A 26073-nucleotide genomic window follows, 5' to 3' on the forward strand; every position below is an offset into this window, starting at 1 on the left:
CAGATATATCTTCGATTTTTAACAATTCACCACCAGTTTTCGCAACAAAATTGTTGGAGTCATATCGAATTAGGGATCGTGGATTAGGGTGTCATATCGAAATTCCGCCGAAATACGCCTAAAATGATCGAATTCAGTTCTGGCGTCTTTGCTTGCCGCTGCAAACCCAATGGACGCGATTTCTACTTCCTGATATGTTTGTTCATGTTTTTCAGGTACTATTTCACTGTTTGGCCGGTTGCATGAACGTCGCGGCCTAAGCTAACGCAGCAATGTAGCGACTTAGTCTTGATTTTCAGCATCCTTTGGAGGTTCTTGTCACTCAGGATCGTTGACCATTTGGAATTGGACTTTCTTTCATTTCATGCTTTGATTGTTGTCTAATAGATGTAGATATGTTGTAGATGCTGGAATAGGTTCCACAACGTCCACAAACTACCGCACTTTGAAAGGTTTTAGATTCTACAGGATACCGTTCTTTGATCACGCACGCTTCTGAACGAAGTTGCTTCAGTTTTTTAGGCCGTCACGGTTAGAGTTCGACCGATAGAGGTGTCAAATTGTGTCTACTGACTTATGAGATAGCTAGGATACTTAGAAATAACTTTAAAGAGTTTTTTAGGAGATCAACCTTTTATCACATAAACATATTTTCGACTATGTTATAAACTTATTTCTTTCTTACATAAACCCATTGACATCTAAAAACACACCTCACACCCCGAGGCCTTAAAAGTGTCTTCATCAAAGCCTCCAAGATATCTTACTCACATCTGTCTCACAGCGACCATCCCTTAAGCCTTGTGAAACGTTTTCTTCACACTTGAATCAATTACAACGACACCACCTACCTAATTAAATCCCAACGCTAACCGTACCCGGCTGCCCTCGTGCATCATTTTAAATCTACCGTTAAAATGCGCCTGTGTGCAGGCATAATTATTATGATTCTCGATCGAATCTCCAAGGAAGCCACAGCCGTGTGGCGTGTAGCGAAATGCCAACCATTAATAAAGTCATTCGCAAACTGAGCGCAACGCGTGAGCACTTGAAAACACATGCACACAACGCCACAACGGGCTGCCGTTGACAATCGATTACTTCCAGCCGTTGCCGTTGCCAATTGTCATGTTGCTGACCCTTCCCCCTCTCTCGCTGTCGTTTGTCCGGCTGAAATCTTGCCGATCTTGTGCCCGGCGTGTCTGGGACACAGAAGAAGAAGAAAAACACATCATCACATCATCAGCATCATTGTGTGTCGTTGTCGTTTGGAGCCAGTAAGTGCCAGTGGTTGATGATTTAATTATGGTCACAATCACACAACTTACGTCCCTACGGTTGCTTTGTTTTGCGAAGTTCCAGAGGGGAGAACTGTGCTTGTTCCGGGGTTTGGTGTTTTTCCATACCATCGGGAAGCGGAACAACACCATCGTCTTCAATGTCAAATTGCATTCGTTGCCCCCTACCGTACACGCGCGTTTCTTCGGCTCAGCTTCTTAACCACACCGTCGTTTTAGGGCACTTCCGACTGCCCCGATGACGGTGGCTTAATTTTTCGCCATAACGAAAACTCCCCCCCCCCCCCCCCTCGTGGCACACGCTAGCGAGCATTTGTTAGGAACCGATGATTATGCCGCACTTGATGACGATGGTAGTCTGTGGTTGATGCTTACACGACTGTTGGATGAGTTTTTGTTCCCCGTTGCCCTTTGCTTTGTGTAGAACAACACATAAACACCCATGTGTTGGGGGAATCTAGAACTATTCTGAAGTATAGAGCGAAAAAAAACAGAGACACACACAGTGCATCCTCTCATGTTACGGTCATTCCCTTTCCCCCACAAAACGATTGTCACATTATTGTTCACAAGAGGGGTGCCGACAGTGCGGCTGGACCGCGACTACCGGCGCCCCTTTGCACGGGATAATCGTTCCCTGCCTGCCTGCTCAACACACACACAAACAGTCGGTACATTATCATGTTGGCAGATTTTATGATTTTGCTTCCGGTTTTTCACACACTTCCGGGACACAGTTCCCCCATTCCGTCGCTGAGCGACGGCTACATTACTATACAGTGTGTTTCGTCTTATGTGACGGGGATGAAAAAAGGGGATGAAACTTGATTCTGCACGCGACTGGCCGGAGAGCTCATGTACGTTCATTTACAGACCGTTTTTTTGTCCTCTCTATGGTGTGTGTGTGTGTGTATGGTGGATTGCGTGTATCGTTTTCCACAGAACAGAAAACAGCGAAACCCTGATTTCGCATGATTTAAATGCGCCTCGAACATCGTTCACTCGTTTCTGTTTCGTTTTTCGCAACCGTAGGGATTAATTGCAGCCGGGCGCTTTGGCCAAAAAGGCAGCGCGTTTGTCTTTTGGCGTTTTTTCGGTGATTTCATGGGCACACAGGGCAAAGCGGAATAGAGTGCCGCTTTGCGCTCAAAGCCTGAAGACGGCGACGACGGCGCGTGATGACGGTTCACTTGCTATGCGCCGTAAGCCGTTGATTGAACGCCGCTCAGCTCTCCTACGTTCACACCTTCCCTTTGGTAGTGGTGGTGGTCCCACAGGGAGGGGGCAAAAATCGCCATAAAACAAACAAAATCAATTTGGATTTAAGGGTATAATCTGATTTTCGATGTATGACTGGATTGGTTGCTTTACTGCCACAGCTGCCACAGTTTGCCACAAGATTTGCACACAACGTTGATGTCTTTCGATTTCGGCGCAGTAGTTGAAGTGTTGATCCTCAACAGCACTTACCGAACAGAGTGGGGTAGTGTAGTAAAGGATGTGGATGGAGACTGTTGAAGTATGTTGGAAGGCAGGTTAAAACATTTCAATTAAAATTACCTTTTACGGCCTTTTTTGGGACTGTCCTGTTGGGGAGGATCCAAACTAACCCAAAAACGTTGATTGAGACATCCGATTGGTGTGTTTTTTGTTTTAAACGTTACAAACAAATCCCTTCTTTCAGTTGAATTGCTTGTGAAACGATCCAAAGATTAAAAATGGGGGAAAAAGAGACAAAAAAGAGCAAAGCAGAGCAAATCACCTCAAGCTTAAAGGACGCACCCTTCCTTTTGTTTGGATGCGCACAAAAATACATAAAAATATGACTCACACAGACGGAATACATACAGACTTCCAACATTCTCGCCGGGGTGGCCATTTGGGAAATAAAAATGCTTCATCCCTCCAGCTCCTCGAGAAAGATATCATCTTGAAGTGGCGCGAAAGAATGCATCACTCTTTAATGTGCAACCACCATGCACCACCCCATCATCATCATCATCATCATCATCACCGTTGACTTCGGCCGAGTGAGTAATTATCGTTCTCACATACGCTCGTAGGCAAATGCACATCGCTTCGGGTGTGGTTTTCGTTGCACCGGAGCGATGCACAGCCGGCTTGCATGCCGGCAAAGTGGTGAGAAGAGCACGCGAAGAAACGGACCCAACGGCAAAAGAACGTTTTGTTTACACTGCTTTATTTGAGTTCGTTTTGCTGCGATGTAATGTATTCTTGAAGCGTAAAGCATCGGAGTCCGTTTCTGACGACTCCAACATGATTTTGTTTGCCCGCCGGACTGACACGGCGTCCATTTCCAATGTTGGTTGGATTTTCAATGTTTGTCGTTTGATTTTTCACTTAGCTCGCACACCGCACCCGCCATCATGCGCCGGTTCCCTCGCCGTTTGTCTTGTGTGGCACCGTTAGAACTTCCTCGCGTTCGTGTCTTAGGGGTTGAGTTTTGTTCTTCTGCTTCTGTCGAAACAAAAAAAAGAATGCGTTACCCATCTAAGAGGGGGGATCTCGGTTCGGTACGACAAAAGCTGTGTCTTACAGTCGGTTAATGGATGTTTTTTCGGGGTTTTCACTTCCCAGTACGATGTCGCCCGGATATGGTACCGCCACAAAGTGCATGCAACGGGTTCTACGCACATTTAGGCGTTCAACGTAATTTGATTCATGGTCGGTTTTGGGTTGGACGTGTTTTATGGTTTTGTTGGTAGGAAGAAATTCGAGGAACAGTGACTCAGGGCAGTTTGGAAGAACTTAATGTTGTTGTTAGTAGAGAATTATTTCAGAGATATTTCGTTCAGAGTTCAGTATCTCACTATTAAGCATTACATTACTACACAATCAATGTATCTGTTGTAGCTTTGATTACTTAAAATGGTTCAAAATATCAAGCAGAAAGCTCCCATTTTGTATAAAATCCTCATTAAAATTATTGTTTTGAATTATTGCCCTCAATACTGCATTTTTATGACAAATGTGAATAAACGCTATCGTTAACCATCTTCCTACACAGGTGAAACAGAAAGAAGTATCACCTCTTGCAGGCATAATTTTCCTTGACTTATGTGCCTTCATTTCTCCCCCCAGCAAAGCGCAAAACAACCGACTCCCGTTGCACTAAAATCCGCAGAACGAAAGCGCCCCGGCAGATAGTTAGACTAACAACTGCTGAAAAGATAACAATCTTCCACCGCTCGCAACGACCACTACTGCTGCTGTCCAGCACTTCTATTCATTTACCCTGCACCATCTCTTCTCTTAATTAAAAAGAACCTACAAGAAGGGAGGAAACGAAAGTGCATCTTCCGCACTATCTGTTGTTGATTTTCCCAGTCCAGTGTGGCTTCTGCTAATAAATGCCTTCCGTTCCATTCCATTCCATTCTGAACTGCCCCCGTTTTCGGTACGGGCAACTGCACGGAAGCGCACTGCCGTGATCTCCCACGACGAGCCTGACCCGCTTCGGCGTGCATGCGGAACGGGCCTGCGAAATTCCCTTCGCTCGCGGCCATTCTTTCGGGTGGACCGCGGAGACGATTCAGTGGTTAGCACTGCAGCACAAAACCGAAAACGCAGCTTGCGGGATGCGCCCGATGTCATGCTCGGCCGTACGTGAGATTTGATGTAAATCATGTGAAAATGAACCGGCAACACACGAGTGGAGGAAGGAAGATTGGTTTGCTGTGTTGTAATTAGTCCAGTGCGCACAGCTGACTGGAGGCCCGTTAGCGCAGCCACAAATACATGATCGTACTGCACGCAAAGATCGTAGCTGCAGAAAGGCGCTGCAAATGAAATGCCCAGGGAGGAACGGGAAGTGCCTGGAGGGGGGGAAGCTGTTAATGATTATCTAATCTCCCCCTTGTGCAGTGCGCCACTCGCGCGAACGTTTGCTCGCAGTCGTATTTGTGTACCGGGCCGGCCGGCGGGGTAATGAGAAACTGTTTCATGTGCATCACTAATTCGTCGATCTGCGCCCAATTAAGCATGCAGTTATGTAGCACGTACGGATCGCAGATTCGGAACGGAAACGGGAAGGGGAAAGAATTTTACCGAACGCTTGGAATGTTTGCCATTTTTGCTGTGCCTAGATGGGGATTTAAAAAGGCTTTAATCAATTTAGGCCGAACTCCATTCCATGCGAACCGAGCACACCGAGCTCTTGCTAATTGGTTTAATGAGAAAGGAATGGTAGGAAAGGAATAGAATGCGTTTTCGATCGTTCAAACGAATGCCACAGACGTGGAGGATTATTTACCGTCGCTCCATTCGAATGAGTTAAACATGTGGCACGTTCCTATTTTTTCTCTAAATATTTAAATGCCAAAAAGATAACCGCCCAACCGTACAAGCGAATTAAGATAAAACGACAAACGCAACAAACAAGTTTCCATCCCGTCGCACATTCGCACCTTTTCAATCTTGATCGGCATCTCCAAACGACTTGCTGACCCAAATCTCCCAACCACGACTCGGATCGTTCTGTCGATTGTTTTTCTTACACATTTTCTTTTCCCTCCGTCTTCGTCACTCGCTTCCTGTGCGGACTACTGTGTGTCACCCGTAACAAGGTTGAGCGAGCGGACGACACACGAACATCGACCAAAGCTCCGGGGATCGAATTGGGCAGAACTTCCGATTCAAATATTTTATGGAGCCCAGTGTTTTAATTATATCAAACGTGCGTTAATCCCTTACTGGATGTTGATTTCGTACGAAAACATTCTTTCCACGTGAGCAACAACATAAAGGTCGGCGAAAGTTACGTGGCGTTGCGAAATAAATTATGCAAATAGAATGGAAACACTTTTTCTAGGCGCAAATCGAGCGCGACGTTAATTTATGCGAACGAAAGTATTACAGCCGCACGCAAGAAGCTCTCCGCCGGTAACGAGCGTACCCGACGGCACGGAAATGGACGGGAAGCAACAAAATTCGAGTCGAGAATCGGTGACGGATATTGACACAACTCTATATCTGTGTCTGTTGCCGTGTGGGAAAGAAGCATTTCTTCGCGGAAAGGGGCATTTTTAACAGCATCTTTGGAAATGGAGGTACTTACTGTACAGCTTTTCCTCCCCGCCGGGGTGGATCCGTTCTAAAATTTGGGGTGCGCTAAACGTTCGGACACGATTTTCTAACGTAAAAGAACCAAAGCTCCTTTCCCACATACACCTGTCACAAAGAGTGGCAAAGTGTTTGTGCTGTGGCCATTTAAGTACACATTTCCTACCGCTTGCACCGTCATTGGACAAACAATTCTAGAACGGTATTCTCCCTCCCGTTATTTCACAAAGATTTGTGCTGAACGATCGATACACGCTCGGGGTGGAGTGAATCGGTACATCCCGGTACACCCTTTCATGCATGCAACGGGCTGAGAGAAAGACATCAACGGGTGCACGGTAGACGAACCCGATTCTCACGCAGCGTGACACTCGCGCGCTCGCGGGACCGAATCCGAATGATCGATATCCGGATCCGACTGTTTCGGCTATTTTCGGTTTCTTTTCCTCTCTTTGGGGTCTTTCTTTTCAAAAAAAAAAGAATAAAAAGAGAATGAACGTGATATTCCGGCCCAAAATTGAGGTCGTATGATGTGATCGTATTTCGTCTATATCTCTTTCTTTCTACGGTGTAGCGTCATTGTTGTGGAGATTACTGTTAATTAATTGTAGCTCCGATTAATTCATCCTCTGTCTCCACTGTCAAAACCTTGATGGAAGAACGGATTTGACGACAGGCTCAGCGCCACAGGCTTATCTCGCGAGCGAACGGGAGTTGCGTGTGATGCGATAAATTGAATAATCATCTTGCCGATCGGAACAAGATCTCATTCCACGTGGGTGGGGTTTTTTGAGCTCGTGATAACCCCTACCGCATCAAGCCAATCAATTGTGACCCCTTCGAAATGACGCACTCATTTCGGCTCCGAGTGTGGTAGGTCGGCTCCCTATAGACAACTCTTTCCCCCTGCGCAAATGTTCTGGTAATAAAAATCCTGTTACACATTGGGTGCGTCCACGGTGGGAAGCGCTCCGATCCCGGCCAGCTATCAAATGTGGGTCATCGCTGACCTGCATAAGCCGATAATGGGTGGGTAATCATAATCATCCACCATCGGTACCAGCGGCGATCGGCGCTCGAAAGCATTGTGCCATCGATCGCGCGACCGGCTGTATCGGATACTCAGGCAGACGAACAGGTTGCGCGGGAACGCACATTAAAGTGATGCACCGCCGGCGGGCAAACTGGGCGGGCGGAAGCCCACAACCGCAAGCCAGCAGTGTCCACATTCCACATAATCGCTCACTCTGCTGCTGCTGCTGCTGGATGGGAAACCGATTGGAGGAGTGTTTTTACTCCAATTTTGATTTCTGTTTTTGTTCCTCCCAAAAAGGGGAAATCGACTCTTGCGCTGTGCTTTATTGCATGAAAACCTAATTGTGTAATATCGTAATATTATAATTTGGAGCGCTTTTCGTCCACTTTTCAAGCACCGTGGAGCTGCTTCCCTCAGTACTAATCGATCAGTTCATCAACGCTGATGTTTGTTTCCCGTGCGCATTAACGTGCTCCAAAGCGGTGCGCCTGTTGCTTCAAACGTTAACTCGATCGTCTTCCTCACTTTTTCCCCGACGATCGAGGGCCCGGGCGGTTAACATTAAACGAGATCAGCTACAAAACATCATCAACAACAACAAAAAAACCACACCAGAGCCTTTTGTTTACCGTTAGCTTTATTAGTGGCCGCCTTCATTAATCCAACGCTCCCATTCCCTCCCATCTTTTGCTCTATTAGCAAACTCGTTGTTATTATAATTAATAACGTTCTATTACTTTGTGTGGCAGCTCATTAAACGTACTCCTCCAACAACGAAAGGATGCATTCTTCGCTGGCAGGAGCAGAAGGGGAACAAAAACTATAACGCCTGCCTGCCGCCTTTTGCATCTATGTTTCCGCATAATTTGATGCAAAAAAAAAATGTTGGACAAAAAAAGGGAAAATCCAAACATAGCTTACTCTACCGGGACTTCCTTTTTTTTTGCGGAATTGCGCTACTGCAAACAAACTCACCACAGCAGAACAAAAAATCGCCCTTTCGCTAGTTGAATAATAACATACTTTAATGTGCAAACAAAAGAGTAGCAGCTGGAATAGAAAAAATAACAGAGCAATACAAACAATTTCGCTCAGCATAATGCGGGTTGGCAATAATTTGATTAAAATGTTGTAAACATTATCGCTACATAAGCAACATCAATTGGCCCGCCCAACGGCGCTTAATGTATGATCGTGAAGGATGCATGAAACAGTACCCGTTTTTTTGTTAAAGTTTCAATTGTTATTGTATGCCCACGCTTGTTTGTGCCAACCGGCCAAAGCTAGCGGGAGCATCGCGGAAAGCCCATTCAAACGATCGCTTTGTGTGCATCCGTTGGATCGTTTGCCCAAGGGGGAGGTTTTGTTTTTTGTGTTGTGTCCGTGCTACGCTTGCGCATGCTTCGGCGCTTAATTCATTTATTATTTTATGCTGCAGCTCTAACCGGATGGCGCATCACTCCAGCTGTAAGCGAGCGGCAAACACGTGTACCAGGGGATGTTGAAGCGTTTTGTTTGAGTTAGCTGTTTTCTGTCTAGCGCGGAAGATTAATCGAGTAAGTGTGTGATCGAGTTGCGCTGGTGTGATGGGGTTCAGAAAGCGCAGAAAAGCTTAAACGGAGAGATGTATGTAGAATGAAATAGCAAGATGCTTTGAGTAACTAATTTATTAAAATCGCTTACAATTGAAACAAAACGTTCACCAGTTTCTAGAATATGAGATGTTTTCTTGTTGAATGACATCTTTGTTATTTTTGATCTTTTATTAAATTTAATCATATCTTTCTCAATAGCAGTATCATGTTAAGTTCTGTTATGGACTTTTTGATGTCTAGGATAGATTGAATTTATTTTTTAAATTTATTTTCCTATTTTTGAACAACCAATTACATGTCATGGGGAATAATAAGCCAAAAGGTAGCGAAACAAACCTTTGATAAATGCTTTAATATTTCAAAGAAGTTCCATCGTATCGTCTTTTCTTCACTTCATTTACTTTTTACGGTTTCTTGATTAATTTCATTTGTTGATGTGTCGCTGTAGAAAACTATCTTGTAACATCGTTTGTCTGGGTTCAGATTTTTATTAATTATTTTGCATTAATCTGTACAATCAGTCAGTTCATAATACGTTTCTAATATAAACTGCATATTATCATTATAGTGTATTTCATGAAAACTTCGGTCAATTTGACTTTCACTTGTCCCGAGAAGCATTCAGAGAAAGCTTAAGAGAACAGTAGTCCTTACAGTAGGTTCTTGACGATGTGTTTGACATTTTGTTATTTATTTACTTCTCGTTCGTTTGCTGCAATTTATGTGGCCTTTCGCGTTCTGTCTCACTTAGTATGGATCGAACCAGTATGTTAGCTTAAACAATAATGAAATATTGATGTAGATCACACGTCGAAAGCATTAAATAAAAAAGATACATTAAATAAACAAAACAAGAATTTAATTATTCCCTGTATGGTTTTATGGTCCAGCTACACATTACAGCTCTCTGCTACACATTGATGAACCAGAACCATCTTTTTAACAAATGATCATTAAATTGATATCTCTATTATTTCCTGCGTCTATTAATTTTCACCTGCAAATTATACATAAAATCTCACCCGCTCCGAAATTAAACATGACGCACGGATATATTAAAACACTTCCCAAATTTCGTCATGCTAAAGCGCCACTCATTTCCCCAGAGGTAAACGAACGCTCTAAAACACCTACCAGACACACAAATAAGCAGCAGCATAAAAAATCACCTCCCCCAAATCGCTACCCACCAACGCACTTTCACCGTGGGTGCGTTTCCCCTAATTTCCCTGGGACTGGGAGCGCCACTGGTGTGGGTGGCTGAAACTTCCTTGATTTCTTTTCCGTTTGCATACACGAACACGAGAACCAAGCAGCGATCTCGCACTGACCACAACAATGCTTCCAGCCGCCAATGACCGCCACCGCCAACGAGTGTGACATTTGACTCGTAAGTGTGGCGCCCCCGACACGCGAAAGTATCAAAAAGCTCAACTCTCTTTCTGTCTGTGTTGGAGGGCAACAATAGCCCATTATTAGCGCTCAAACACTTGGCCACCAAAGGGGGGTAGAGCTCGATTATCATCACCATCGGTGGACACCGGTGCGCTTCCGGTGTGAACCGACTACGTGCGAAATGCGTCGAAAATTGTCATCTTTCCCATCATCACCATCATCATCTAGCGACACGGTGGAGGAGAAGAAAAACATAAGCGAAAGTTTTAACCCCTCAAAATTGACCCTTTTGTGGGGGGGAGGGGTGTGTGTGTGTGATTGTGATCCGAGCGTGCAGAATCACGATTGCTTTCACACATTACCCGAACCTTCCTGTTTCGGTGATTTTTGTGATTGCGCCCGATTACGATGGCCGCGGGCGCCTTCATAATGCCGTTGCGTTATGGGTACACGCATTTTTTCCCGCCCGATCATCACTTTCACTTGGCGGATATGGGAGGGGGGGGGGGGATTATTATTGTGACCGTGTGATAACGCGCGAAACACATTGAGGCACGCTTTCTCGGGAGGCTGCTTTTTTCGGGAGCTAATTTCTTTCTGATCCACTGGGAGCTGCAGGTCACTGACAGTGGCGCCCGGAGGTTCACAGGGCTGAGGGCTGGTAAAAGGGGGTGAAATTGTATCTTATTGTTGTTGCTAAAGTGTTTTCGGTGTGGACGATTTGTTTCGATCGTCGCTTAACCGTTCCAGCTGGTGGAGAAATTTCGCCTAATCGTGGATGCTGGCTGGCTGCTGCTGGGAAATGTTGAACAGGGAAGGCCAGACAATGAACAAAACGTGTGATAAGCGTGAAAATTGTTTTTGAACTGCAGATTAATGTGTGCTTCGTAATCTTTTTCCATCTTGATTATTAAGGTCTTATTAAAGGGGTGCTTAATTTAATTATTTTCTGACAGCAATTCAATAATTGAGTTTCTTTTTGCATTGTGATCAGTTATTATTTTATAAATATAAAACGATATTCTTGGCCACATGTTGAGCTAGTAAATCTTCTAGCAGTTTTATTCTCTCACCAGTTGATTCCACCGGTCCCACTCCATTTTATTCCAAACGAACAGTGTCGAAAGTAATTTACGAGCTCATGCAGCTCATGCTAACGAAGCCTCAGCCAGCAAGCGTGCAGGAATGCCGCATTAACGCCATACATATCACACCACACAGCAACTGGTAGCATACGTTTAGTGATTGTCCAATTTTAAAGGGTCCGGTTCTGCCTAAAATTGATGGTCAGGTGTAAAACATGCATACCGGATCGACCGAGCACCGTGAGCCGTCCCGGCACGAGTACACGAGCCGTCATACCAATACCCTTCGCAGTCATGGCTAACGTTACAACCGTGCTTCGGTACGCTCCCAATGCTGCAGAAGAGCAGAAAAGAAACGAAAACCAAAGATCAATTGAGTTCTTGTCCATCTTGACGAGTCAGGTACAGTATTTCTTACGAACCCGGGTGGGGGGCAGCGATTTGGGCGATAACTTTGCATGACAAACCATCGTCGTTACGCTTTCCACCGTAGGGCGGGCAACCCTTGCCGTGAGAATGCATGCACGCGAATGGATACAGCTTTTGAACTTGTCTAGAAAACAAAAACAAAAAAAAACATCAACCATTTGGCCCCGGGAGAACGTGTCGAAAAGCGTGTATCCCCTGTGGCCTCTGTGCGGGGCGGTTTCGCTTGACCAGATGCGGCACTGCACGTTTTGACACGCCCGTGTAAGAAGTGTGTGTGTGTGTGTGTGTCAGTAACATTGACACGTAAAACGGATTGCAACTGGTGCCGAACGAACCGGGGGCCATACGTTCGTTCTGGATCGTACGGGGTATCGTTTTGCATATTTAAGGGGAAAAGAATACGGTTACGCACTGCAATGGGGTTTCGGGCTGCCTGTGGTCGCGGTTTAGGAGATGGATGGCTCGATTTAATGTGGGTCATGAATCATGAAGTGTAGAAAAAAAAAAGAGGGAACCGCAAGCACTAAGATACCTCATCGAGTTTTAGGCATCAGGAGGAATGGAATAATGATTGTCTTAAAGAGGATTCAAGATAGATTGGAAAGAAGTGACTCTATAAATAGACAAGAAAAAGACACACCCAGTGAGGTAATAAATATTGAATTTAAAATCGAAATTTGAAATCGAATTTAAAATCGAAATTTGGAGTTGCTGGGTGTACAGCATTAACGCCACCAGTACATTATGGACAGGTTGTCAGATCGTTGGAACCATATTTAAGAACTAAACATCTGTCAATAAGTTTGGATCACACGAATTAATTAGCCATATAAAATTTTTTTAATCTTTATTTGCGTGAAGGATGTGTAGTATGTTCTAGGATACATATTTACAAGATATTATAACATCGATATACTTGTACAAATGTAGTGCACCCTTATGGACGATTAAATCTATCTCCTCAACGATGCGGAAATGTAGTTTGCAAACAACCCAAGAACACATATTCGAATTCCCGGACTAACTCCTTCTAGTTCTGGAAACCGAAGAATATCGATGAGATGTTCAGACCTGCAGGAGCTGATTTTAACAAAATCTTTCTGCAGCGGGGCTCATGCCGCTGCTACTCTACTACAGTGAGTGAATTTGAGTTCCAGGCTTTCCCTTTGAGGACAAGACGAATATTGATTGGAAGTCCTTCTTTCCTTCCCAAAACAAGAGCTCTCCATGTGAGACTTTCCCATGTACTAGTATGTACAGAGTACTTTCTTGTTGTGCTGTTAAGGCAAAACTAGTTATATTTTCCCAGATTCTGGTTCAGCAGAGTTGTTGATTTGCTTGTGTTACTTTGGCATCTGGTAGCCTGTCGACAAGCCAGATGTCTTACCACAATTCTCAGATAGATTTACAGCATCTTCTTCAACAATTCCATACTCATATCACGTCTCAATTGGAGTTTTGATCGATGTAGAACGCGCTTAGCGCAATAGGTTAACAACTGACAAAGTTTTGGTCAAAGTGCAGCAATCTGGAGCCTCAACATACATCAACTGAAATATTCTAACATTTCAAGCTTTCCTGAGGGTATTTAGATACTACTATAGTTTGCTGTCTTGGGTAATTCCCACCTTCAAAAGGGATCACTTTCTATTGCGGAATTAAGCAACAACAACATGTCCATTTGATTGACAATCACCTTGACCGTAGGTTCGTTGACGCATTTAAGCGCCACCCAGAAATTAATACCCCCACCATCCCCCAAACACACACTCAAATACACGTCAATTATCTCGATACACTTGACCGGTTGGTGTGGTCGTGTGACGTGTTAGAAACATTTCCTTCCCGATACACATCTAAATAAAGCCATCATTCCACATCATTTGCTTCGCGGCAATGTGACAAGGAATGCGATGGACAGACATCCGGCCAATGTTCCCTTTCAATGGCAAAAAAAGCAACAGTGGCAACCGGTGGCTGTCACAAACCTGCCAACCCTCACTCTGCCACTGCTCCACTCGTATGTCGTTCGTCACCGCATTAATGAAGGAAAACTAACACACCATTAAGCTCGTCAATGGTGGTTTGTTTAAGCGGCCAGAAGATACAAAACGGGAGAGCAAAGGAACAGCAAAAAATAAAAACACCAAGAAACAGGTACAGCCACCGCCGGGAAACTGGGAAGGAAATCAATGCAATCCAAAACCCCTTTTACCTTCCGCAACCGGCTATCAAATTAGGTCAAACACTCAGGCACAGTGTGCAAGGCATTCAGCCAGTGAGAGCGTTTTGCGCGAATCGAGTACGGCGGCTCAAGTGCAGCACAGGCGCACTTCTGGAATGCTTCTTTGCTTTCTGGAAGCAAACGAAGGCGAAAATGAGGAACCGGTCGCTTCCCCAGCGAGCTGGCACCGATTTGTGCCCCGTACCAAACCTACTGGTCCTAGTTACCAATGTCTATCACCTGTACGCTGGCACAGTGGCAAACAAGCACACATACACACAAAAAAAACCTCACGATTGCCATCCAACTGTAACTTTGTCCAAATGGATTTAGCTGGACCGTTTGGTGCAAGTGGAGTCCCAAGCCAGATCGGTTGAGTTTCGTTTCAAGTTTGGCATTTGCTCCTGTGGAGTTGCACTGGTTCTGTTTGACCTATTTATTGGCTCGAGGAGAGTCGCTGTGCTTAGAAGGGCTTAGCAAAAACACAAGCACACACATGATAGCTGGAAGTTTGCATGACCGTTTGCGCACCGGTCCAGAATCGCAAACCGGGAGAAACAGGTTCCTGGCGGATGCCTTCTGGAATCTCGGAACCCGCACCATCGCATCCTGGCCGATCCCCCGGCCACTTTGCAACACGATCTGTCGTGCATCGTCTTTCGTGCCGTCAAGACGGGCAGGTGGGGGGGGGGTGGAAGCAATGTCCCATGCTCTCCCGTTAAAGTCATCGAGATTAAATCCATTATGAGTTCACATGTTTGATCACGATCGGGACACGTTTTCTAGCACCGTAGCAGCGCAGTGCAGCGTTTTCGTTTTCCATTCAGAAGCAAATCCCTGCCCGGCTGGGGGGGGGGGGGGCGGAATCTTTCCGCTATATATGGGTTTGTCTTCGGGGTCTTCGGGAACAGGGCTAGGACATGTGTACGTGCGCGTGCAGTTGGCTTTCTCCCGTGGTCCCGGGTGCAGCACCTACTTTCCTTCGGGCGCGATCACGAATGAAGGTCATGCAGGAGGATGCCCGAGGGGCAGGATCTTTCCAAACAACACTGGCGGAAGGTGGCAACGGCATCGTTCACCACAACGGCTACAAAAAAGGCAACAGGCGCAATTCGATAGGGGTCCGCTGCTAACGGTGCAATCGTGATGCACTTTTTCCCTCCATGTGGAATTATCCGACCTCCCGCCTGTTGCGCTCTGTGGGTGGTGCTGGCTGGGGGAAAGGAGGCAACCCGAACGTAACGTATCGTCAGCTGGCATGAATGAGACGGCCCTTGTGGGCTTCTAATTTGGTTCATTAATGAGATGGAATGGATTGGGCGGGTGTTTCGGAATTAAAACAAACCGTGCTCGGTGCGAGATAGGAATCACCTCTAGCCCGAACACGAAACAGAGTGGCTTTGATTTGTTTATAATTTTGTAAGGTTAGGATTACGCGAAGAGTGCATATGGGTAAATGAAGTTGGAAGGTTTTGCCGCTAGATGGCGATAGGGAGCTATTAGTCAAATCTAAGTGTATCAAACAACCGCGCTGTTGATTTGTAGCAATTTAGTCTTCATTAAAAGATTTAATCCTCATTAATTGTCGCTAATATCATGAAGAACTTCGCTTATAATAAGTATTTCTCTGATTTTTTGATGATATTTTGACTCTAACTCTCCTATTTTTGTCTCGTAGGCACCAATTTTTTTAGCGTGTCATGAAACTGTGTTGTCTGAAATTTATGAAATTATATTAAGTAGTGACTATTTTTTATTGATAGAATTTAAAATGTAACAATTTTTATGCCAATTTTGGAAGTTTCAAAGGAGTGAAAACATTTGGCATGTATATTTAGGTGTAAACAAAGGCTGTAGAAATTATAAAATTTCATTATTTTTTCTCAAAAAACAATCAAATAATGTGATTTAAAAACTTCTTCTTCTGTTTGGCGTAACGTCCTACGCGGACAAGCCTGCCTATACAGGCTTTCGAGACTTAATTCATTACCACGCACAGCCGGATAGTCAATCCTTGTTACGGGGGGACAGTCCATTCTAGGATTGAAACCATGACGGGCATGTTATTGGTGATTTAAAACTACAATAGTCAAATGTCTAATTTGAAAAATAGCATGATTCCTACAAGAGTCAAACATTGATGACTTACAGACAAAAATAGGTGCGTTAGAGGCAAACATTGATGCACACTGTCAAAAATTGATGCCTTAGAGCCAAAATTAGGTGGCAACAACTGTAAGAATTATAGTAGAGTACTTACTTACTTATCCGGCACTACAACCGCTTTGCGGTCTTGGCCTGCCTCAGGAGTGTCCGAAACCGCTCACGGTCTCGCGCCTTCGTCTGCCAGTCCGTATAGTAGAGAGTTTGCCTTAAAGGAGTCTCCAAACTAACTTTTTCACTTGGTGCAAAAGTAAAGCTCAGAGAGGCTGCCGATTGGATCACAGTAGTTAGGAAGACCTAGGCTCCTTATAATTTGCAACACTAATGAAGATCTTTGTATAAAAAATACCTAAAATGTTCATAATTTGCTCACCAGATGGCGTTAAATGTCTAATCGAAGAACTACGAGTTTACTTAATAAAATACGTTATGATTATGTACTTATCGTAAACTCTTCAAAATTAAACAAGCAAAGGTCATCGATGTCTGAAAAACATTAACTTGTTTCAAAACGATTAACTTTCAATCAATCTGATATACATTCTAGTAACTAGCTAAACTATTATTAAGCAAAGAAAATGCTCTAACGCTCTCTGTTCTTCGCCTCTCCATTTTCCAGCTAATGATAGGCACGACGGCAATGGCCGCGACCGGACTGCTGCTGGGCGACACCTGCCAGCACGACATGGACTGTTCGGACAGCGTCAAGGGCAGCTACTGCACCCTGGAGGGCATCTGCGAGTGCAGTCCGTTCTTCGTGCGGCTTAACGAGTCTTCCTGTCTACCATGTACGTATCGTGTTCCGGTGCTACCGACCTCCCGGTGCACTGATTCCGCCATGGGAAACATTTTTGACTGCCCATCCCCGTTCCCGAAAAATAGACACAGACCTACATCGGTGTGTAGAGCGTTGCATTTAATTAATCTTTCCTCCCGTTCCGTTTCCGTGTCTCCTTTTACGCACCACAGCCCAGCTGCTGGAGAGCGAATGTAGCCTGTCCGAGCAGTGTTCGATGCGTGTGGCCAACAGTAGCTGCATCGGTGGTCGCTGCCAGTGCGACGGAGGGTTTCTACAGTTCCGCAAACATACCTGTCTTTCGCGTAAGTATCTTCCCATTTCCTCTTTCCTTTTACCCGCTCGTTTTTTTTTTTTGTAGCTTATTTGAAGGGGCCGAATAGTGTGTATCAATTTTTCCCACCGATACCGACGATCACTGTTGCCGCTATCACAGCCCCGGCCAACCAGTTATGGGCGCTGCTGTTTCCCCTTTTTCGCTAGCTTGACCCCGTTATTGGACGAACCACCCCGGGAGGGGGGGGGGGGGATGGCTCGACCCTCACGCGATGCTACTACCGCGCTGGGTGACCAACTTTTTGCCAACCCGATTCCATGCCAATAATGCACCACCAAGAGTCGTCAGCGAAGCAATAGCACAAAAATCGCACATGACACGAGCCTGCGATGCATTCGAAATCAGGCCGCTCATGCAAATTTGTTGCCATCAGTTAGAAAGTATGCGTACGTGAACATTTCTCAAGAACTATGAGTCAGCCTGCGCGTGGTGGGGTGTCTTGGTTTCATTTTCCGCTTATTGATGGAAACCGGAAAGCCGGAAAACGTGACGAGAAGCTACGACGGATCGCTGATACCACAATTATTCACACATTTAGCCCACCCAGAGGGACCTTTCTTAAGGGATCATCATCATCATCAATACATAAAAGGGGCTGACAGTTAGCGGGATCAGTTTTCGAAATGAATTGATTGACGTCAACGCCGAGACAGGCAAAGGGCGAATGAAGCGTCCAAACGGTGGTGACTGATTGTGGAAACGATCGTATTGACTCCCCAACGTATTGAGGAGGCTAAAATGCTTACGAGAATTCCATCCGCTCCTGAACATGACAGGACAATCGTTAGTTATGGACAGTTTCGAGATGTTGGGAAATAAACATCAAGGGCGCATGTTTTGCCGCATGTTGTTCTCTGCTGGTTGTACAGGAATTTCCAGCATAGCTAATAGACATGTCCCGATGTTGAATGACATTAAAATTCTGTCGAGATGTACAGTTATAGCGGAACTACAGGAACATTAATGTACAACATGTTGCCATCCCTCCATTTGCCCTTCAACGGCTGCAGTGATTTAATATTTATGCATTTGCAAAACATCTTTAAGTATAATAAAAACAGACCTTGTTGATGCTACATGTTTCTTCTAGCTAGCACCCTTTTCTTGTTGATTTTTCCCAATATCAACGACTCATGGCTCTTGTAGTGCGTCCTCATTAATTCCCCACTCCCGGGTGGTTAGGTCACGGAATGAGGGAAAACCGATTTGCCGATTGACACACACACCACACCAAAGATTCCAGAGATAATGAGCACCGGCCGAACAATGGCATTTATCCCATCTCCTTCGAAGGCTTACTTCCTCTCTTGCAAGCACGCGCTCGACCGTAAACCGATCTTTGATTCTTATGGTTTAGGGAAAACTTTTTTTTGCCTTTTGGTTCCCCATTTCCCTTAATGCGCTAACTAGCGCCGAGCTTTATGGTTTGTTTTTGGACGCGATTCTAGGGTAGCGCAGGACGGGAGGCAAATCTTGGACGCAAAATTGCCTCAAATCATGGTCATTCACTGTTCGAATGCGGGACCTAATAAGCAATGGATGCGTGTGATTAAGCCTTATCTGGGATGGCTTGTTGGCTCGTGTTCAGCCTTTTTTTGGGTTCGCAAATTTGTTTTCTTTTCTTTCTACCGATTCTGACCACCACATCGGAGACGGAAATGGATAGAAAAGTCTGCTAATGGTGTCTGTGTGTTTGTGTTCTGGTCCACAGTGCAACCGTTCACTCGCGTGTTCCGGCGCGCTACGCCAGTGTGAGCGTGTACGAATGTTACGCGTAATTTAACGTCACCGCCACGTTTCTGTACCGTTCTCCGTTCTATGTCACAGGCTATGACCTGGTACCGTCAGGCGACCTAATGAGCGCGAGCTGCTTCCCCGTTTTCCGGTCAACCGGTCAACGCCGGATCCATGACGTGACAGCAACCGTCAACGTTCCGCGCGGTACCAGGAACAATGGTATTGCACCATCATCATCGTCGTCGTCGTCATCGCCGCTGTCTCTCTCCCCACTTATGCTGAATGGGTTCGGGCGGGCGGACGGAAGGGGTCTTTATGTCGGCAAACACGCCGGACATAAGTGCCGGACCAACACAGATTGGTCCAATTTTGATGCTTACCCCAGCATGTGAAGCATGTGAGCCGGACCTGCACCACACCCTGCACCAAGCACCAGCCGTTGCATTTGTGTATCTGTGTGTGTGTGTTGGGAGAAATCTCGCTCACAACAGCGACAGTAATGGTGGACGATTAGCGATGTTTTACCGAAATAATGAACACACACACAAACGCTTGGAGTGGGGAGCAAAGAAGAAAAAAAATGGGAGCAAAACGGTGGAGCTTGATGCTGCCGCAGCAGCTGCTGGCCTCGGCGAGCAGTATGGAATGGAAGCATACGTTTAACCTGCCCCTTAATTGTCTATTATTGATTTGAAGTGGATCCATAGCTCGGCTCGTCTATTAGGAATGTGGAGCACACACACAGTGATCGACAATTAGGTACAGCGAGCTACAAGTGGCGAGTAGTTGAGGTAATCGATCCTCGATCTGTGTTGACAATTAATAATGGGAAATTTATTGGTTCATCTCTAAAATGGTTTTCTAAAGTTTCATTAACTCCCCAACAAAGGGCATAGAGCCTCGAAGCTACAAATTTGTATAATTTTTGTTCTTCTATTTATAGTGGGATTTATCTGCACATAATGCGCTCACTAAGCAGGGTTGGCTTAATAACACAGGAAATACGTTTGGGAGAGCAATCTAATAATAGATTCGGGTTTTGCGAGGCATTTAAAAAAAAAACGAATCTTCGTTTTTAATCCGCGATGGTTCGCGTCGCTTTCACCCAGGAAATGAAGCTTCGTAACACCCGCTCTAAAACCTTCCCAAAGAACAATACCGATCACTAGGTACCAGATCAATGACGCAGTCAGCGAAAGTGGTCAGGCTTCCTATTTTGCAGGAAAATCCAAACAGGATACGCACACGTCTAATTTTCATCTACTTAAGTAGCAGCTTGCGGGTCATCCGTTCCCCTCGATCGCGTCTAGTATTAATCACTTCTCGTAAAAATCAATCAATCGACCATTTTTTCCGGAGGCTTTCGATGATGTGGAACGGTCGATCAGTTCCTTCTTGGTGGGTAGTGAAACTTTGCACTGTCAAACACTTTCTCCACCAAACGGCGGCTCGTCCACGTGCGCTTCTCGGCGCAATGTGGTGCATGGAAATTCGCGCGTGCAAAACCACAACAAAGCAACCTGGAAGCAATAACAACAACCCAAAAACCCGTGCCGTGACCTCGAAAAAGACCGGGCAGCTATCAAAAACGAGCACTCACACGCCATTTTCCCACGCGGGCTCGTTCGTAATGGACTTTTTTTTGTTTGTTTGTTGCACAAATTATGCTATGCACCAGATTGAGGGTGGTAATGTACACTGGTTTGTTGGGGGTTTTTTGCGCATCATCATGATTAACGAGCCACGTGGAAAAACGAGGCTGCTGCAGTTGAACGGCGGAAATGAAAAGCGTCTTGTTTTGGGTTGCTGTTTTACTCTCAAAGTGGTTCGAGAAATAGATATGATGTTTTTTGTTGGCAAAAGCTTTGTTTTGGTAGTGATTTATCATTCAAAAGAAAAAAAAGGGCAACTGTTGTTTTGATTTAATTCGACAATTATTTGACTTTCTTTTCGTGTGCGCAAAAAAGGGCATTAAATTATTGCAGACGGTTTGAGCTATATATTTTGCACGCAATAAACGATCGTTTTGCTGAAATTATTATCTGGAAGCAAGCAAGTAATTACGGGCAATCTTCCTGCACACCTAGACACCACAGAGCCTTTTTTTAATATTTAACTGCAATAACTGTAGCCCGCCAGTAAGGGGTGATCGATTTCACCATTACCTTAAACATTGCTTCAACCGATTCGCCGGCAAAGCACGGTCTGTAATAGTAGACGTGAAATCAGTTAATTCTATTAAGCGCAAAACCCCATCTTCTCTCCAGCACGTTCTGCATTCTGTCTGGGCGGCTGCAGCACTCCCGTACCGGCACAGCCCGGCTCTTTGGATGTGGCTTATGCTAATGCTCCGCGGAGGCCTTGGTGCGCTGCGTGCCGGTCGTGAACTTGAACTTTCCCGGCACCGGATGAGCATTTCTACCTCGATTACAGCTTGCAGGCGTACAAAACAAAAAAGGGAACGATCGTAGGGCAGGTCAATCGGTAAGAGACGGAGGGGGGAAAAATTATAATCAAAAACCACAACCCCGGGTACGCCCAATCAACCGCGGCGCGCTGCATTCTTCTGCGCTTTGTGGCTTCCTCGGCAGACACACAGCAGCGCGCACAAGTGCGCCTTTCCATTATAAGGCGGTAATGATCACGAAAATTACATTATTCAACAAACGCCCCCTTTCAATGCAGCAAACCCTCTCTCGCTTTGTTCCTTTCATTTGTTTTGGTTTGGCGTTCCGTACCGTAAGAATTTCTTTTCCAATCCGATCGAGAAAAAAAAAATCACAAAAAAATCGGAGCGGATATTCGATTACCCAAGCGCAGGTTGATCTTTCGGGTGCTACAATTATGATGCTGCTGCTGCTGCGGCTGCTGGGCGATACAACAATACAGCACAAATGGCGTTTATTTGAGTCAGACACCCGCGCTGACTACGCTCTAACGGGAAATGGGAAGGGATTTATTTAAACTCTTAACACCCTTCGCTGCCATCACTTGGAAAGGGTAGCACACATTTAGGGCGCATCCGTCGGGTTTTGTGTGTGTTAGAAACGAAGCAAGAGCGGTAGGAATTTGACAAAAATCCGGTTCCAATTTATCGGACACAAAATCCAAAATCACACAAAATCGGACACAAAATCCCCGATCGTTGCGCTTCTTCCCGTGTTTGGTACAATGGCGAATTAACACCATTTTCCACGAGTTTCAGGCGGGCTAATAATGGTTACGGTGCTACTTACAGACACCTTTTCACAATGAATGCTTTACAAACTCAAACAAACCCCCAAGAAGCTCCTGTCCACAACAAAAGCATCATTAAATAATTCCTTCCTATCAACCGCTCATGTTTTGTTTGTCCCATCAGTACATTGAAGTATGTCTTAATCCTGCTGTTCAGCAACTTCTCACTACCTTGGAGAATGCGTTATCAACATTCCAGAGAGCCCTGCCGACATTAAGGGGAGACCGATAGGAGAGAAGCATGGATTAAGCGCTCACAATATTGCAATCCGGTCGCTGGAATTGCGTAACTTTGTCCATTCGAAAGCATATTCTCGCTAATGAGATGCCATCCGAGCGGGTGACGAAACCTAAGCGGCAAAGAACTGTGAGAACTTATTCAGCCGTATCTGAAGGAATACTGGAATTTGCTCTTATTACAACCAACAAAATAGGAAAGGCATTGGTATTCTAATTATGTTTTTGATTCGCTTTTTTCTTGCTCACTGTAACCAACGGGAGATCGAAATGTCCAATCGAATTACTTACACATCTAGGCCACAACCTTGCGAAAGGGGACCTATTTCTGCCCATAATGAACTCCCATAATGAACAGGACTTTGCACACGCCGCGACTAACTCATTTGAAGTGCAATAAAACAAATATGTTTTTCGAAAGGCAGCAGGGAGGTGAAGCAACTTGTGCGCAACTTTCTTCGGCCCTATCGAAGTGTGTCAAAGTGTTTTTAGCATCAGCACAGCCTCCACCAGCGCCTTCGTTGGACACCGGAACCCTCACCAAAAACCATGCTAGAGAAAAGCTTATGCTCATTCTATAGGCACGAGCTTGCCATGACCGCCACCAGCAGGCACAATCAGCCAACCAACCAGACGAGGGCGAAAAACGGACCGCCACTCAGTGTGCACTCATTATCCGACCGATTTGCAATGGATTTACAGGCAGCGGGCATGATTTGTTCAAACAGTTCAGCCCAGACAATAAAGCCCGTTCGGGGCGCCGTTCGTTCTTCTTGTGTTGGAACGGGCGAGCTATCCAACCACAGAGGAGAAAGGTCGCGGTCGAGCTATGAAAAAGGAAAGCAGTAGGAAGAAAAGTGAAAACCTGCGTCCTGCTCCCGGTGCCACAATGGGGCAAGGTGGACAAATAGGGTTTTAATAACGGCTTCTTGCGCCTAATAGAGTGTTCATGAAATTAGTCCCGCTCGCGGTCGGGGGATTTACAAACGGTCAAACAATTGAGCTGCAATGGAGGCTGAAGGCCCCTTCACTGACAGGTGTTTTGTGCGCGTTTCGCTGTCAGCTCGACATGGTAATAATGGTTTGATCGGGGAAAAAAGTGGGCTAGCAATGAGTTCATTGAGAAAAGAGGTATAAGATCTTGCCTCTTGACTTTACAAAAACACTTCATTAGGCTTTTAATTTAGGAAAAGAAGCTTCAAATTAATTATTCAGATTGGTGTTATTTAGCTAGAGCAAATGTATTTGTTGCCATTTGTACCTTTTGAAATGAAAATCAACGATAAAATCTTTGATTTTTTTTTTGTACTAACTTACTTACTAATCCGGCGCTACAACCGCTTTGGGGTCTTTCCCTGCCTCAGGAGTGTCCGAAACTGCTCACGGTCTCGCGCCTTCGTCTGTCAGTCTGTTATCCCGGCCTTAATGGCGGACGCCTCCACGCCATCTTGCCACCTCAGTTTGGACCTACCACGCAGTGAGGTCGCCGTACATCTCGTATAGCTCGTCGTTATAACGGCTCCTCCATTGTCCTTCCACACATACGGGGCCAAGTATCCTTCTGAGCATCTTCCTCTCGAACGCGGGTTTCGTCAGATTTGGACAGTGCCCATGTCTCAAAGGCGTATGTGAGTACCGATACTATATAGGTACTATATAGTCCCAGCTTCGTCCATCGCGACAGGTTCTTTGAGGTGAACTGAATTTTCAGGCTGTAGAATGACCGGTTGGTAGCCAGCATCCTTGCGCGCAACTCAGCTTCCATGATGTTGGCGTTGCTGACCTTTGACCCAAGATAGGTGAATTGTGAGACGACTTCAAAAGTGCGTTCACCTATCGGTACGTCACGCCTACGTAGATTCTGATTATTTATTGGTAGGCCCGCTGATGTTGCCACTATCAGTTTGGTCTTTGCCTCGTTTATCTGCAATCCGAAGCTCTCTGCCGCCTGCTCGATCCCTTGGTAGGCTTCTGTTACATAAGAGAGTCGCAGACCAATGATGTCTATATCATCAGCGTATCCCAGGATCTGGGTTGACTTATAGAAGATGGTTCCCGAAGTCTCCACCCTCGAGTCGCTGATGGCCCTCTCTAGCGCCAGGTTGAACAGGAGACAGGGAAGCCCGTCCCCCTGGCACAGAACCTTGGTGGTAGCAAAAGGTCCAGAGAGTTTTCCATCCACCCTCACCTGGCAAGTCATTCTAACTAGCCTTATCAGATTAGCCAGGATTCCATAAGAGCTCATAGCGTCATACAGTTTTACCTTGGCTATGCTATCATATGCGGCTTTGAAGTCAATGAAGAGATGGTATGTGTCGTTTCTGTATTCAGCCATCTTCTCCAAGATCTGCCGCATGGTGAAGATCTGACCAATGGTTGATTTTCCGTTTCGGAATCCTCTTTGATACTTTCCGACTATCTCTTCGACGTGCGGGACAAGGCGATCCTGAAGGATCAGGGAGAATATTTTATAGGCGGTATTGAACATCGTAATGCCCCTATAGTTTTTGCAGTCCAACATGTTTCCCTTCTTGTATATGGTGTAGATGATGTCGAGATTCCAATCATAAGGCAACGATTCGCTATCCCACACCTTAGTAACAATTTGATGAATCTCGTTTTCTAGTCGTGCACCTCCATTCTTGACCAGTTCAGCTGCAATTCCGTCGGTTCCTTTTTATCTTCTTCTATAATCTTCTATGCTAGGTAGCAGAAGCATGACACTATCTGCGAATGGCGCTTCTAGCTGTTCATTCACCTGCTCGTTGAGTAATTCATCAAAGTACTGAGGCCACCACGAGAGGACCTCTGGTTGGTTACTAACCAGATCTCCATCCTGGTTGCGACAGCAAGTTATCTTAGGTTACCTTTTATATTTACGAACAATAAAATTAGAAAAAATCGTAAATTGACCAATTCTTACTTCCTATTCATTATAAACAATAAACTTTAGCTTTAACCTTACTAAACCCCTTACTAACAACCCCCCAAAACTGTTCAGAGTTGTAGCTTTCACTCCATTTTTCCTTACAAAAAGCCAAACCGTTCCGCTAACAAAAGACTTCATTCTATTTTCCATCACTACAATCGCCACAACAAACCCGGCTATTAAAATATCAAAAGGAATTTGAACAAATTCATACGCAAGAATGTAAGTCAGGGCACAAAACAAAAGACCCCCTCCCACCTTGCCGTAGGGTGGGATGGTAGCTCATAAAGCATGCATGAATAAAAGCACAAAAAAGTGGGTTAATTTTTATCTTCCCTAGCCCTAGCCCCAAAAGCTGCACTCACTTACTCATCTTGATCTTGACGTCTTGCATGGTTCTCAACTCTCCACCACCGAGGTTCATTCGACGAAGACGCGCATCGCTCAAGACGCCCTTAGGGAAACAAAAGCACACACACACACACGCGCGCGC

General features: G+C 45.3%; 1 protein-coding gene across 1 annotated transcript in view; it reads left to right on the plus strand.

Annotated features, from left to right (window-relative positions):
- The window catches only part of LOC121593943, a 44235-nt gene that overhangs the window by 11729 nt on the left and 6433 nt on the right, over positions 1 to 26073 (plus strand). Inside the window, exons 3-4 of the mRNA XM_041916742.1 lie at positions 16927 to 17095; positions 17277 to 17408. Coding sequence (XP_041772676.1) covers positions 16927 to 17095; positions 17277 to 17408 — 301 coding nt within the window. The remainder of the gene's footprint in view (positions 1 to 16926; positions 17096 to 17276; positions 17409 to 26073) is intronic.

Source organism: Anopheles merus, chromosome 2L (genome assembly GCF_017562075.2).
Source record: "Anopheles merus strain MAF chromosome 2L, AmerM5.1, whole genome shotgun sequence".
Classification (NCBI taxonomy): domain Eukaryota; kingdom Metazoa; phylum Arthropoda; class Insecta; order Diptera; family Culicidae; genus Anopheles; species Anopheles merus.